Source organism: Gavialis gangeticus, unplaced genomic scaffold (assembly GCF_001723915.1).
Source record: "Gavialis gangeticus isolate Ggan-Ray unplaced genomic scaffold, GavGan_comp1, whole genome shotgun sequence".
In the NCBI taxonomy this organism is placed as follows: Eukaryota; Metazoa; Chordata; order Crocodylia; family Gavialidae; genus Gavialis; species Gavialis gangeticus.
The window spans coordinates 87,689,406-87,704,948 of NW_017729022.1; the positions used below are offsets into that span (position 1 = coordinate 87,689,406).

The 15,543-nt window shown below is 43.0% G+C and overlaps 1 protein-coding gene across 7 annotated transcripts in view; it reads left to right on the forward strand.

The window, feature by feature from the left end:
• Window positions 1–15,543, forward strand: part of CALD1 (caldesmon 1) — a 369,831-nt gene that overhangs the window by 332,147 nt on the left and 22,141 nt on the right. For all 7 annotated transcript variants that reach the window (XM_019515575.1, XM_019515574.1, XM_019515577.1 and 4 more), the window contains 3 exons: window positions 1,579–1,736; window positions 6,662–6,923; window positions 10,998–11,138. In XM_019515575.1, the coding sequence (XP_019371120.1) occupies window positions 1,579–1,736; window positions 6,662–6,923; window positions 10,998–11,138 (561 nt within the window). The remainder of the gene's footprint in view (window positions 1–1,578; window positions 1,737–6,661; window positions 6,924–10,997; window positions 11,139–15,543) is intronic.

Below are 15,543 nucleotides of genomic sequence, written 5' to 3' on the forward strand. Positions count from 1 at the left end.
CCTGAGGCCCTGACCACGCAGCTAGGCACGCGCTCTGTCCAAAGCGTGGGCTGTTTCCTGCGTGACATCCAAGCTGCCCTCCCCCCGCTTTCAGTGCACGCCACATTTCAGCTGTCACGTCATATGTGTTTATACAAATGAACAAACAGCTTTTGATCCTAGTGACAGGCAGAGCTGGTATTGGAGATTCCAGCTGTTCAGTCATCTTGTCAGATGCTTTGTAAGGCTCCCTAAGAGGATCCTGCTTTGAAAAGTGGGCGGGGATGCCTTCAGGAAGGGATAATTGTGTCTAGTCCCACTCTAGGTCAGAGTTTATTTTTCTCTTCATTTAGCAGATGGAACGGCAGGAGGATGCAGAGGGGCAGCTTTCTAAATGGTTTTCAAATCAGTTCTTTAAAGAAAATACGTTCTGCCTGCCCAATAGAGCCTTCTGCCGACATAGGAAAATTTTCTCGGGTTAACACTTTTATTTTCTTCCCTGCAATTCAAAACTTATTTGGCTCCTGGTCCAGCTAATTTACTTTGTGGGAATAATTCTGCCCACATAACAGAAGAACTCAAATCAATTGCCATCTCCTGCACTTTTCATCAGCATCCAAGCATGACTCAGCATGCTGGGGTCAGGCCGTGGATGGCCATGGTAAATACTTTTAAGACCAACATTTTCTGGATGGGGATTAGGGAGTGAAACCAATACATTAATTTTTTTGAATCTCAGTCAAATAATATAAAGTGAAGTCCTGGAGGGGGGAAGAGAATTTTTGCCTCAATGTTTTTGGAGAGAACATCTGCTTCTTTCTAGAATTGGAGCTGCACATTGGATAATACCCTCCACTACTAGTCAGTGATTGGTCTGTAACCTAGTATGGGGGCGTTAGAATTGCACACTGGTAAAAAAAACCAAAACACATTTGGCTATGGCCTAATGATCATTGAACTACTTGGCAATGATGCTTGTAGTAGCCAACTAGTAGGCACCTGCTGTGACACTGAAAGCACCCAGTACATCCTGTTAGCCCACATCTGCTGTGCAGGTGACTGTATTGGCTACATCTGGATAGCAAACACTTGCTTTTGCTGAGTTAGTTTAACAATTTATTATGATTATTATTTCTATTGTAGAATCACCTAATAACCCATTGTAGTTACAGCTATATGAACAAACAACAAAGGCATTCCCTCTCTTACAGTGTTCATAGTCTGAGAGTCAGATGATGTGCAACAGGTAAATGAGCTAAAACATGAGGGGCAAGGGGATGGGACAGGATAGCAGTCAAGACAGGTGTCATTTTAATTGGGTTACATAGCAGTAGTAGCATTTTGTGCAGCAGATTTGCATGCAATGCAGGTAACTGCAGCTGTCTTCAGTTGTAAGGTAGATCAGAAGAGGGTGGCTGCAGATAACATTTTAGAACTTTACAGGATGTTTGCTGTAAAAGATTTGAAGATGCATGCTTAGGTGCCCAGCATTCCTAGTTGCCCCTTCACTGCAGGAAACACTCTCCTCTTCAGTTACCCTGAATGTCTAACTGTGAGTCTTTTTCTTCGCTTGTATTCTTTATGGTATCTTCTGAGCAGATAAAAGATGACAAGGCTAATAAAGAAAAAGCACCTAAGGATGAACTTAAGGCTAGCTGGGATCGTAAGAAAGGACTTCCTGAATCGAAGCCACAGAATGGAGAACGTGTCCAGGAACTTACTACCCACAAACTTAAACATACTGAGAATATTTTTGGGTAAGATTCACATGAACACTGGATTTGTTTATATCGGAGTAGAGCTAGTTGTCTTGTTGCCTCTTATGGGTCTCTGTTACAGTACTTTTCAGCTGTGTAGTCCAAGACTTAGGTTTCCAACATCGAACATAAAAATTATGATATTTATTAGTTTTTTTAGAATTGAATTGAGGGTCTCAGGTTGGTTTTTAATAGAATTCTATGCACATTGCTGTAGCAATGAAATGAGATGTGCATAGCTGGGTAATGAATAGAAAAAAGCAAACACCTCACTCTGTCTCTAGGGATCAGCAATTTGTTTTTTAATCTTCTTCCATCATCTGCTAAACTTTTGCTTTCTTAATGAACTTCATATTTTTGTAGTCTGCATTAAGGTAAAGATTGACCTTAGGGCTGAGCTTTTATATCCTTGTCACATGAGCTAAGCCTTTACTGAGAATAACCCATTTCCAGTTACACACCTGCTTTAAATCAGACTCTGTATAAACAATATGAAGCAGTGTCCAGATGGTAACCTTTTTTAAGAGTTTATCTCTTAATTGTTTATTGTAGCAAACCACAAGTTTAATGGCTTTTATATGTAAATAATTATTTTGTAGAAGAAAAACTACTCCTGGTCAAAATGTTTTAAAGAGGCATGTTCAGGAAAATAATGTTGTCTGAGATATCTGCTACACTTGGGAAAGAGGGGGATTCATATGCCATAAAACAGAAGAAAACGAGTTCTCTTCACCTGTCCAGTGTTGGGTCAAATCACAATGAACATGTGAAATGTTTCTAAAACTCTCCTTGTAACTTCTTTGTTTGTTTTATTTCATGTTGAGCATAGGTCTCTGTAGCAACATTTAGTGATAAGATGGGAATCTTTCTTCTATTTCCCTTCTCCCCCAAAATCCACTAATTTTGATGTCTAGCTTTAGTATGTAACCATCTGTGGTGCTAGCGCAGCAGTAGCAGACTCTATATGCTAAGTTTAAATTGCACTGGTAAGAAATAAAACCAGACACACCTGAGGCTAAAGAGAAGCATTATCTATGCCCCTTCTCTCTGTCCTGGTCAACAAGAGGATTTCTGGAAAAACTAATTTTGTGGCTCCCCTTTCCCATTTTCCTGCCACCTGCCCCTTTTCTCAGCTCTTATTCAGGAGTACAGAAATCCTAAGCATGTTGTAATGCATTTTTCACATTGCTCTGTCATGTTTGGCTCTTTCAAACCAGCTTTTTCTCCCCCTGCATGAAGGCTGGCAATTGGCTTCCATTTCTTAGCACCAAACAGGCACTTCTGAAGTTCTTCCTCTGTTCGGTATCTCAGTACTGATTTCTTGATGTTGACAGCAGGGGGCTGAGATCCCCAGAATCTGCTGAAAGCAAAGAGCCTGAGAGGAAAAAAAGTATGAGGGGCAAGATAATTATTGTGCCAATTATTGTGTCCTACTAGAGAATATGCATAAACAGCAAGGAAAATCCTACATATAGCCTGTTAATAAAAGAAGTTAGAAAGAGTAGCTTTTGGATGTACATGATTAGGAGCTTAAAAACCTCTTCTCAGTAAGAAAGACGTACTATCTGTTTTTCAGCTAAAGTATTCACCCCACTTTGCATGGAGTCAGAAAAAAATGAGACTGTTATACACCCTTAGTTTTATAGCACTGCAAGGTTGGAATAACTCTATTAATTTCAGTGAAGTTACTTTATTTGCACAGATGTCACAGAGGACAGAAACTGATCCTTAGTAACTTCTTACGTTACTGACATAAAATAGATCAGTTACTGGTTAAGAGACTTGGTAAACAGTTACTATTTTCAGTGCTACATTTAATAATACTGTCAAACCAAACTTTTATTTTAGGGATTATTTGAGGAAACTTCCACACTCTCCAAAGTGTGGGGTGTGTCCCCCTAGTTTGTGTGTAAAAGGTTTCTAGGGGAGGCTGTGTATGAATTGTAGTGGCAATCAGCAGTGCTCCCCTACTTTAGCCACTCTTGTTGCCTGCCCCCTGCTCCCATTCAGTCATTGCCACTGATTGTCTCTGGCAAAGGGAATCAACAGCAATTGGCAGTAAAGGAGTTTGGTGGTGGTGGCTAAAGTAAGAGTAGTGGGAATGCCGACTTTACTGTGCTGGGCATAAACCCACAAGGTTTGGGAAGTACTGAATGACTTGATATATCTTGATTAGACCACATATCTGTCAAAGTCAATATAGGCTGACTGCCATGACTGCTTAGAGAATGAGAAACAGCAAAATAACTGGGACTTCTCTCCCTGACTGGGGCTAGAGGAACAAACCAAGACTAAAGGCTAGATCCTGTATCAACCTCTAAGTTTCCTGCATGGTGATGTCACAATGACTAAAAAGTAGATGTCTTGTCCCAGGAGGATCCAGATCACTCAGGTCAGGTGTCTAGGCTTCTTATGGAGTGAATGGGGAGATCTAGATACCACACAAGGTCCAGGTCATCCATCCAGTCATTTGGCCTTATTAGCCTACAGGTAGCTAATAAGTATGCTAAGCAGGGGGGTGTGGCTGAACTCTCCTTTTCGAGCTTAAGCAATTTGATTTAGGGATGCAAGGAAGCACTAGGTTACTCAAGGAGGAGGTGTATGATTCAGAACAGTCTATCTGACAGCAGCGCTGAGTTCAGTGTGAAGCACAGCCTCTCCCTTGTTCCTTCTTGAGCTGGTGATGGTAGTGCCCACCTTTTGCCTTGCAGTCTAGTGATAAGAGCACTTGCCCAGGAAGACAAAGACCTGACTTCTAGGTTTATCCCACCCAGGAGGAATAGAAACACAAGAGATGGGGATTGTGTGTTTTTTATTTTTTTCTCTGTTCTTCAGGCATTAAAAAGTGCTAGATTTTAAATGCTCTATTAATGAAACCACGGGGTTGCACAATTTAATGTCACAAGAGTGGGATTCAGATACATTTCCCAGTTGCCAGGAGAGTGTCCTGAATACCTGTTTTAACAGTTGCCTTGCAGGAATTTATGGTCCTGGTTAAAATGGATTTTTTTACTACTAAGTAGATACATTATAAAATAAGTGCCAGGTCACGCACTAGTCTAAGCAATGGTGCTTATCCCTGTTGGCCATCTGTACTAAGAGCTTGTAGGATCAGACTCTAAAAGATTGAATTTAAAAGGAAAATAAAATAAATGGCTGTTTTTATTTCAAATGAAGGGTCTGGTGCTGAAGTGGGTCAGCGGTCTGCTGGATTATGTTGGGGGAACCCAAATATGTAGTAATAAAAGGCTTGTTATAGAGCTGAAATGGTGAAAGTTAAGATGCTCCTAGCAGTATTAACTCTATTAAAGGTTCATGTTCAATGTTTCATCATATGTTAACAATACAATTTGCAAGTGATGCAGTGTAGTCTGATAGCACAAAATTCCATTGAAGTTAATGGGGGACTGTATAGGTACATGGATTTGCCTGAAGGGATTCTAATCCAAGATTGGATTGAGTCCATGGCAGCTCCTGTGAATTTATTAGGTCTTTATGTAGCTGCTTGAGTCTCCAAGTGTGAAGAATGCCTTGCAGAACTGAGGCCCTTTTCATTAAGCCACATGTTGAGACAGTATTTATAATGCTTATTTGTTGTTATCTCTGTAATGTCGCTGCTTACTTAATATTGCTGTGGGAAACACTGATGTTTGTGCTTTTGGCTCTTGTGTGTTCAGTTTTGCAACCCTGTGGTTTCATTAATGGAGTATTTAGAATCTGTATCTTCTTAGAGCCTGAAGGACAGGGAAGAAATAAAAGCCAAATACATGCCCCTTTCCCATCTCTTGTAAGTAGCATGGTGAAACTGTCAAGTATGTGTCTCTCTGTCAGTAGTAGTGAAGACACACTTCCAGGAGCAAGTATTTAGCAAAGTACTGATGTGAGAAATGTATAACTAGATGGAGCTGTTTAACACTCTGGGGAAAAATGTATTCATATTGCTCACAAGAAATGGGCATTTTTTAAAATGTCCTTAAATTTCTCTGCATTAAAGCTGGTTGTGAATAATCTTTCTCTCAGGGGTGGGGAGGCAAAGCATTTAAGAAAAAAAAATCTGTAAACCCATTTAAAAAAGTCAAAATTCCCAGGAAATTTCAAAGAAAGTTTACATACATATGTCGGCCAGCCTAGAGTCCAAGACAATAATGCCTTAAATTAGTGAGGTATCTTTTACTGAAATATGGTGGAACAGCAAGAACTGTATTTGTCATTACTATGCTGGAATCAAATGGCCTTTTCTTTTTTATGATATTTGCCAAATGCGTGTATTATCTGTTATCTTATATGTTATATGTTGTTATAATGGCACTCACCTTAGACAGCAAAGGCTTATGCATATCTTAAAATACTGTGTTCCGTACAATGCATTGCTGCTGTGTTTTTCTTTTGTATGTGCACGTCCTATTTAGAAAAATTTAGAGACAAATAACTCATTGCCTTTCCTTGGATTCCTGAATCATTTTCTTCATATATGCTTTTAGAAGCTAACTCCCGAAGTACGGCTCCCCAGTTATAGAATACATATACACAAACACAGCGGCTTATATACTTTGAAGGTGGTGATGAAATAAAATAGATCTCAAACAAAGAAAGCACAGCGGATATGAATATTTCCAAAATAAAGACCAAGTTATTTCCAAGAAAGAGGTGAAATGTATGTGTCTTAGTTTAAAGGTAGCACGATGCATCCCCAAGCATGCAGGACACTTTCTCCCTTCCCTTTCACTCTTGTCAGTGGAAGGCAGATGAGTGCATCTAAATACTTCAGCATACCTGATAAACCTATCAAGTTAGTACAGAGTTTATGAGGAACACATGATCTTGTAAGGAGGAACTTTTGCGTGTCAAGTTCTTATGACAATAGGTAATTCTAGCCAGGAAAGAAAAACCTGTGGCATACTCACCTGTGCCTGTCTCTTCCTCAGCCGCTCCAACCTGAAAGCAACTGCAGATGCTGAAGAAGCCAAGCCAGCATCTCAGCTTGAAGCTGGCAAAAGATTAGAGGAGCTGCGTCGTCGCCGAGGGGAAAATGAGAGTGAAGAGTTTGAGAAGCTGAAGGAAAAGCAACAGGAGGCAGCCATGGAGCTGGAGGAACTGAAGAAAAAGCGTGAGGAGCGCCGGAAGGTCCTTGAGGAGGAGGAGCAGAGGAGGAAACAGGAAGAGGCTGAGAGAAAAGCCAGAGAAGAGGTAATGGCATAATAGCACAAAGGGATGTCCAGCACCAGACCTTGGGACTCCCTTACTGATGCTGAAAGTAACTCAGTTCCATTCGTCTTTAATTAAATATCAGTAACAGAAGTGAGGTATACTCTTGGATAGTAAATCAATGGGGATGAGAAGCAAGGAAGTAGCTAAGGAAAAGCAGTGTGAAAGTGAGGGAGCTCTCAGCCCCCACTCCCCACATGCGATCATGGAGCAGGGGCTAGGAGTTTGGGAACAGGCTGAGAGTTTGCTCCTAGCCCCAGCTCTGCTCAAGTAATCCCCACCCAGCCAGGAGCTTACTGCTAGTTGCCCCACCAGCAGATTGGTGTAGAGGGCTGGGACCTGCCCCTCCCCACTTTCCAAGTCCCCTGCCCTCGATTGAGGGGTGGAGAACTCCCTGCTGCTGCGGCAGGGGGACATTGTTCTTACCCAGGCTCCAGTGGTGTAGCCCACGCCAGCAGCAGGCAGCTCCTGGGGACAGGGAGCAATCTGACAGCCCCTGCTAGGTGACAGCTGCCTCCTGGCCCTGTGCTTCCTGCCAGCACCTGGGCTAGCACCCAGGGGGAGCCTAGAGTTCTCCCTGGATGCTGGAGGGGGCTGGTGAAGGGCAAGAGGGGGCGGGAGCAGACTGCTGCCAGGAGCAGCAACTGTGCTTTTGCATCCACGCATGCGTAGGTGCATGCCTGAGGTGGGTTTACTTTAGGATAAATTACTCTAGAGTAAACCCACTCTGCAGCATTTGCACATGTAGATGCACCCAAGGTCTACCAGATTGGCAGGGCTAAAACTTGACTTTTATTCCTAACTCTGGGGTTGCTGATGAGACTGTGACAAGTCACATGACCTCTCTGTGCTATTTCTTCCTTTACCACATCTGGTCTGTGTAGTTTACTTGGACTGCAAGCTTCTTGTCAGAAGGACTGTCTCTTACTTATGTGTCAATAGAGGGCCTAGCACAGTGGGCATAGCTTTCAGGCAGACTAACTGAACTAATCGCAGACTGATTCTGGAACTTTTAACCTCAGACCTTGCATCTGATATTATGCCATGTTATCACATTCATGAACCAGTAAAATCTGGATCTAATCTCTAAAATGGGGTAGGACCAGTGGGTGAAATGCCAACTTCATTGAGGTCGATGGCAAGACTCTAATCTAATAATTGGGACAAAGATTTTTATCTGTGGTTGTCTTGAATTTCCTATGATCAGTGTATTAAAAAACAAACAAACAAACAAAACCTTCAGGTGTGGTGCTGCGGGAACACAGGTCTTTGTTTATTTGGGAAGTCTTTTTCTGGCATGTGATAGCTCAAACTACTAGAATCCTGCTCCTCTGTGTATGCAAGTGTCTGGAAAATGGCAAAGCAGATGTTTGTTTGCTGAGGGTGGGATTAAATCCTGGGGTTACGCTGGGCTGGATTTCATTAGAAAGAGATTCTTGCTGAATTTAATATTAAATACCAAAATGCATCTGTTTTTCTCTGTTTCCCCTGGCAAGTGAGTCTTTTTAAACAGGATGTTCAGATCTCTGGCATGTAAATTAGAGATGTAAACCATACAGAAAATAAACTTTGATTTTGGGGGCTAACAATAACAGTACTTAGTGCTTGGAAGGAGCAGCTTGCTCCTGCAATGTGTTGAGCTCCCAACTGGTCCACTGAAGAACTCCATAAGTTAAGAGTACTCAGCTTGTTGCAGTAGTACGGCATATCCTGGTTCAGAGAACTAAGAAGAACTGCCCTGCTTGTAGTTCAGTTGACAACCTTCAAAATATCCCTTTGTAGCCTGGGTGTACCTGGGTTTGTACTTCCCTCTCCAATTGAGGGAATTATTGGCAGGGCAGTGTGCTGTAGAGGGACACAACACCCCAGCAGCTGCCTCTGTCCCTTATAGAGTCAGGTCCAATCAATCAATTACTTAACTATATACAGATTTATTATTACAACAAAACCATTAAAGGATAAGGACATAGATTATATATATATGTACATATTTACAAAACAACAAACCCTATTTTATATTTATATATATATATATACACACACACACACACACACACACGCACGCAAATATATACACACCCAGTTATCATTTAAAATATTGATGAACAATAGAACAAACCAGACCAAAGGATATTGATTGGGCAACCTTATAACTCTATTCATATACAAACTATTACTTCAAATTATTCCCATAAACTGTAAGGCACAGTCCACAAATATAATCAGCAGTCCTTAGACTCCCTGGGTGCCCTCCAGTGCAGGGGCCCCACTCCCAAGGTACCACTACAGGAAAGGAGATGGGGGGAAAGAAAAAGGAGAGGAAGACCTCAAAGACTCCTAAACTCCCCCGCTATCACCAAGGAGCAGCCCACGCAGTGCCCCTTTGCAACCCTTGGGTTGAGCTGGGGGGGGCCCTCCCCTGTGGAGGCCCTCTCTCCGAGGTAACTTACTACTCCACAGTCCCAGAGTGCTGCCTCTTGTTCTTCAGGTCAAGCTCTGTTCCCCACTGGGTTTTCCTGCCACCTGACTCTGCTGCTGCCATCCTGGCATAGGGCCACATACACCATTGTGTGTAGTGAGTGCTTCGCCTTGTGCTAGGGGTTGGAGGCCTGGACAGCCTTGTGTAGCACTGGGGCTTGGCCCTGTTCCCGGACCCTCTGGGCAGCATAGTCTGCACTGAGCTGCTGCCCCGTGTCAGCAGTTGGAGACCCGAGCCGCCTCAAGCGGCTCCCAGGGTCTCTCATCCTCTGTTCAGCACTTCCTGCACCAAGCTCCCAGCCTCGTTCCGAGAATTGAGGACTGGAGCCGCCCCAGGGGCTCCAAAGATCCTGCTCCATGCACCAGCTTGTGCACCGTGTCTCTGGCCGCACGCCAGAGGTTGCAGACCTGAGCTGCCTCACGCAGCTCCCAGGGTCTGGACGCCATGCACCATGCTGCGCACTGAGAGCCTAACCACTGGAGCCGTCCCCCGCTCCCTGCTGATAGAAGCCTCCAGGGGCTCTTCCTGGGCTGCTGCTTCACCTTGCTGAGCAGCTCTCCTCAGCTCTTCTAAGCCCCACTCTGTACTCTTCTCTGTCCCTAACGCCTCTCCCCCGGGCTGGGCACGCAACCCCTTTTATACACTCCAGGGCTCCGCCCCTGAAGTCTTCCGGACCTGACAGTTTGCAGTCTTCAATCAGGTCCGGGGGAGCTCTCTTCCCCCCCACTTCAGGAAAGGGGCGTGATGTTATTTCTCTTGCTGCCTCCTGATTGGTGGATGAGCTCCACCAATCAAAACAGTAGGATCTCAGGCCTGGGACTCAACCCAAGCTCTGAAAGATAAGCCTGTTACACCTACAAAAGAATAACCCTGTTATTCATTCATAGTGGTTTTCATCTTCAGATTACTAGGCATACATAAGTCTTCCTTACACATATAAGGTAGATACCTATTAACCTTTGTGCTATGGTTCCAAGTCAATGAATCTTAGAGGGGGAGAAATGAGGCTGCAGAATGAATCTGTTTTGAGAGTTTGCTGGGACTGAGTGGTGCTGGTTCGGGGCCTGTTCTTAGGCAACTTGGAAGTGGTTCCTGTCCCTTTTCTTTTCTGGGCAAAGGGTCAGATTGATTTAGTGTCTTGAAAACATCAATATTGTGACTCAGAGTCACATTAAATGTGGTTTTAATTAGCATTTTTAACCCATGTGTAATAGTTTTAAAACAACATTCAGCTTCTTAAATCCCAGTCTTTCATGAGATAGCATTTTTTAAAATGTTGCTGTCTCAGTAAACACAGGACCACAGCAGCATATTTAGTTATGCAAGCAAGGCCTTTGTGGGAATAAATGAATGCAGCATAGATTAACCCTGTCTCCCTACAGACACACTTGATACTGTGGTAGATTAGTGCATTACATGCGCATAAATAAATTACTAGAACTGAAATAGGTCACAGACATAGGGGGTCTATTTTTTGTAAATCCTGTAACTGTCTTTGGGGAATTTAAGGTGTTGAGGATGACACTATGGTATCTTGAAGAAAACAAATGACCAACAGTTTATGTATACCATTTTAGGAGGAGAAGAGGAGGCTGAAAGAAGAGATTGAGAGGAGAAGGGCTGAAGCTGCTGAGAAACGTCAGAAGATGCCTGAAGATGGCTTGTCAGAGGACAAAAAGCCATTTAAGTGTTTCAGTCCCAAAGGCTCATCTCTCAAGGTAACATCAGCATTAAGTCCTACATTATAAGTAAATAAAAAGGGGGAATTGTGATAAAAATTGTGTATATGAATACCCCTAACTTTTAAGGTAACTCATAATCTCACTCAGGATCCTGATCTGAATTTTGCAAATGGGCCTTAACAAAAAACAGATGATTGAAATACAGGGCCAGATTTTGCAATTTCAGCTCATCTCTGGAAAAATAGTTAAGCTCTGTCTGAATATTATCTAGAGTATGAATTAGGCATCATCCAAGAAAGAAGCCTTTCTATAACTTTTGGAGAAAATAGCTGTGAAAAATGTTAGTGTTCAAAATGATAAACTGATACGGTTAGTTAACATATATGTCAGTAATGTTGTTTTTTTTATAGAAGGAAGTGGGAGAAGGATTGGAAATGGACTTTTCTTCCGTCCAAATTTTGATCTTTTTTCCCCTTAGCATTTGTGGTGAACATATGGCCACAGGGAACTCATCATTTACATTCAGATTAAATGTATTCCCCCCTGGGTGAAACTGGCCACATCTACATGAGATGCTGACTGCACAGTCATTTAGTACTTGCATAACTAAGTATTAAATGACTCCACAATGCATCTCTGCTCAGTAGCATCTTGGCATGGTTGCCAGGGTGAGACTTACTGCTGTAGCTCTTTACTACTGTGCAGTAGCATCACATCATGGTTCGTACCCAGAGACACTACTGCGCAATAGTAACAAGCTACTGTGCAGTAAGCATCTCATGTAGACATGGACACTGTATCCCCATACAGGGCACGTCTACATGAGATGTTTACTGTGGAGCTGCCTAATTAGCTTTACATGTGCTATTAGGCTGCAGTAATCTAATTAGCTCTGCTGTAGGATAGTACTGCCAGATACAAGAATTATCCTGTGGTGGAGTTATTCACTCTGCTGCAATGCATGTATAGATGCTGACAGAGCTGTTTGGGACATGAGAGTACTTCAGTGCAGGACCTTCCTGCTCGCTATCCCCACATTGAAGTACTCGTGCCCTAACCAGGCTCTCTGCAGCACATTGAGCTAGGTGCAGCCCTGTCCTGGCAGGCTGACCCCTGGGGCCCTCTGCCAGCTGGGGCTGCTCTGCCCCGCTCAGATTACCGTGGTCCTGACTGTACATGCATATGGCACACCTGGGAGAAATAAACTCCAGCGCAAACTTCACCAGATTTTATTCATGCACAGTAAAGGCATGTGTAGACATGCCTACAGAGATTATAGCATAAATTTATCCCCTTTTAAAGCTTCAGCTACAAGTTATTGTGCTTGCTAGTGTTTCCTTTATATGGCAAGGAAGATTAACTTTCTCTGCTACAAGTAATGTTGAGGTGATCTTGTTGCTGTGATGGTCCAGGAAATACACAAGAGGCAAGAATTCTTTAGGGTGATACCTTTGATTGGACCAACTGCATGGTTGGGATAGACATAGGCAATCTTCTGGGTGTCACAGTACCTTTCCTTAAGCTTGTGAGAGAAAAGGAGACAGCAGAGTTAAGTAGCAGATAGAACCTCTTTTCTCTACTTCAGGAATTTCTGGTTGGCTTGTTGTGGCTGGGATTATCCAGGAAGTTTAACGAGATTATTACAGCAGCTCATTTTGGCTTTAAAATCTGTGGGTGACATCTTGACCCCACTAACATCAATGGGGATTTTGTCAGTTGGGGTCTGGGTTTTATCTGATGAATTCAGGCTTTATTAGAAGGTTAAGTTGGTGTTTTATAGCTGAGAAAGGAACTACTTGGACCATGAACTTAATATTCAGAAGTCCTTTTAAAATCAATAATAGTTTTGCTCACAGAATCCCAACTTCCCTGCTGATCTGCACATTTGGTTCATCTACATCGATTTGGATCCAACTCTAAGTTATGACATGAAACCCAATGACCGGTAGGATGTGACTGAGCTTTGTTTTGACTTTTCAGGTGTATCTAAATCTGGAACTTGAGAACAGAGCATAAACCCCTGGAAATTAAGAATGTCAGGCTTCACAATTTTCATTGCTTAGCTCAAATCAAGCTTAATGATTGAGTTAGAGACTTTTCAGTAACTACACCACCAAAAGCATCATTCCAGGTTTCCAGCTGCTAGAAATCAGGACCACTGTGCAAATTCTTCCTTATATGAGCTGTTTCTTCCCCTCTTTTATATGCATTAGGATGTCTTTTTTAAAATGTATTTCATATGCCTAGCTGATGAATGACATGACTGTTTTTTTATCTTTCCTCAATGTGAGGATTGAAAAATGTTGAGTTTTCCAGGGGTAAAGGAAGAGGGGATATTTTTTAATCACCATTTTGGATCTTCACAAAATGGCTTTGGTAAAAATTATAGTTTCTTTAAAAAAGAGAAACGTAGATCTTAAATTTTCCATCAAGTTCTGTGTGCTCAGTTATGGGGGGTACTGGAATAAAGTTGGGAGGCAGGGGGCTCAAAGCTTCAGCGGTATGGAGTGGAGTGGGGTCAGGAGTTCCCTTCTCAATCCTGCAACCCCCTCTCTATGGGAGATGCTGCTGCTGGGAGGAGAGGTGTCAGATGTTGCTTCCAAGAGCCAAGTTAACCATTCCCTAGCCCTGCAGCTATTGCCAAATTAAGGGTTTGGGACCATTGTTTGCCACATGAAACTACAACAGTTTCAAGGCAAGGGGAGGGTTAACTTGACTGGTGGAGGTGATGCCTCCCTTCACAGTTGTGTCCTGCTTCTGTTTTGTTCCACATGGTAGGAACCTCAACCCCCTCCCATGGCTTCGTTTCAGCACCTCAGGGCACAAACCCTATCAGGTATGAGTCTGCTGCCTTGGGAGCAAGCTGTACCAGCTATGGCTCTGCTGCATTTATGCATTGGTAGAGTAGTCTAGAAACCAAGACTGAGCAACATAGTTTAGAGGTCAAGTATAACATGGAATCTAGCTTTGTCTGTTAGGTTGTCCATGGGTAAGAAATATGTATGAAGGCCAGAAGGGACCATTGTGATGATCTCTGATTTTTGAGCAGACTCCAGAAATCACCCAACAATTTATGTTGTTAATGTAACAGTTAAATAAAAACATATTGCTGAAGCCTAAGATCTCTCTGCTTTAGTAATACAGCAGAGAGTTTTGAGGCTGCTATCACTGCCTGAACAGAGGAAAGTAGGGGGCCTGGAAGCAACTGGGTGCTTAGTTGCAGAGGAGAGAGGATATGGTGGATCCAGGATTTGAAGGGGATGATTATGACACTGGGGAAGCTAAACTGGGTGTAGAATGGAATCCCTCAGATGAGAACATGAGGGTTGAGTTCTTTCCTATGTGACAATAAGGAATAAAAATGTAAAGAGAATGAATGCCAGATTCCTTGCTGGCACAGGGACAGAGGAGAGGCAGCTTGTTCCTTCCCCTGCTCATCGCTGCTGGGACTGGTACAGACCCTTTAGACTATTGTAACAGTGCAGGATCACTACTGTACTTGCCTTCTTCCTTTGGGAACCTCTTACTGGGGTGGGTAGAACAAGTTTTGTTGCTCCACCTGGGAACAGAGTCTCTTGGGGACCTTTTCAAGTTGTACACAGCACAAATGGATACAGGAGTGCACAGCCCTTCCACAATGGACAAGTCCATTCAGGAATGTTATTGGGGTGAAAACCATACATGCTGTTATTGACCTGTGTCTCCCTCATTTGTCCTTTCCCCAAGTTGATTAAGAGAAGCCAGAAGATTTAAAAAATGAAGTCTCCTTTGGGTGTAGTGAGCCCCACCCCCATAGTCTGAGTCTGCAGTTGGACAGGAAAACAAAACCAGGGTGGAGCTGAAATGGGAAGAACTCCAACCTGCTGGCTGAGTGTGGGCGGGAGCTATGACAGAGCTGTAGTCTTGGAGGTTCTCCAACTCCTTGCTGCAGAAGTCTTATAGGGGAATAAAGGGATTGTGTGGCAGCCATCTCTGAAATGCCAGGCTAACTGCAGAGCTGGCAGCTGTGACCTAACAGGACTTGAGACGTGTAGTAAAAAAAGGAAAAAAGGAAGATATCTTTCTTTATTTCATTGCTTATTTAGGCAAGAGCTGAGAATTAGAGCATTGACTGGGAAGAATTTGACCCCATACAAGTTACTGATTTATAAGAGATATTCTCCCTTCCTTCTCTCTTCTCTCTGCTAGTGTTACTGGATCATAAGATTACATTTTAAAGAACAGTATTTTTAAAGAACCTCTTCTCTAGGTTTAGTTCCCTCCCTATTATTTCCCTCTTGAACAGATGGCCCAAATTCAGCCCTCATCAAAGGGACCCAGATTACCTGAGGAGTGAATTGGGCCTATGTGCAGAAATGGTTCTGATGACAACAGAAAGCAAAAGAAGTGTTTAGTGGGGCCACAGTGGAGGCTGGTGCTCAAGGAGACTAATGGCAGAGCT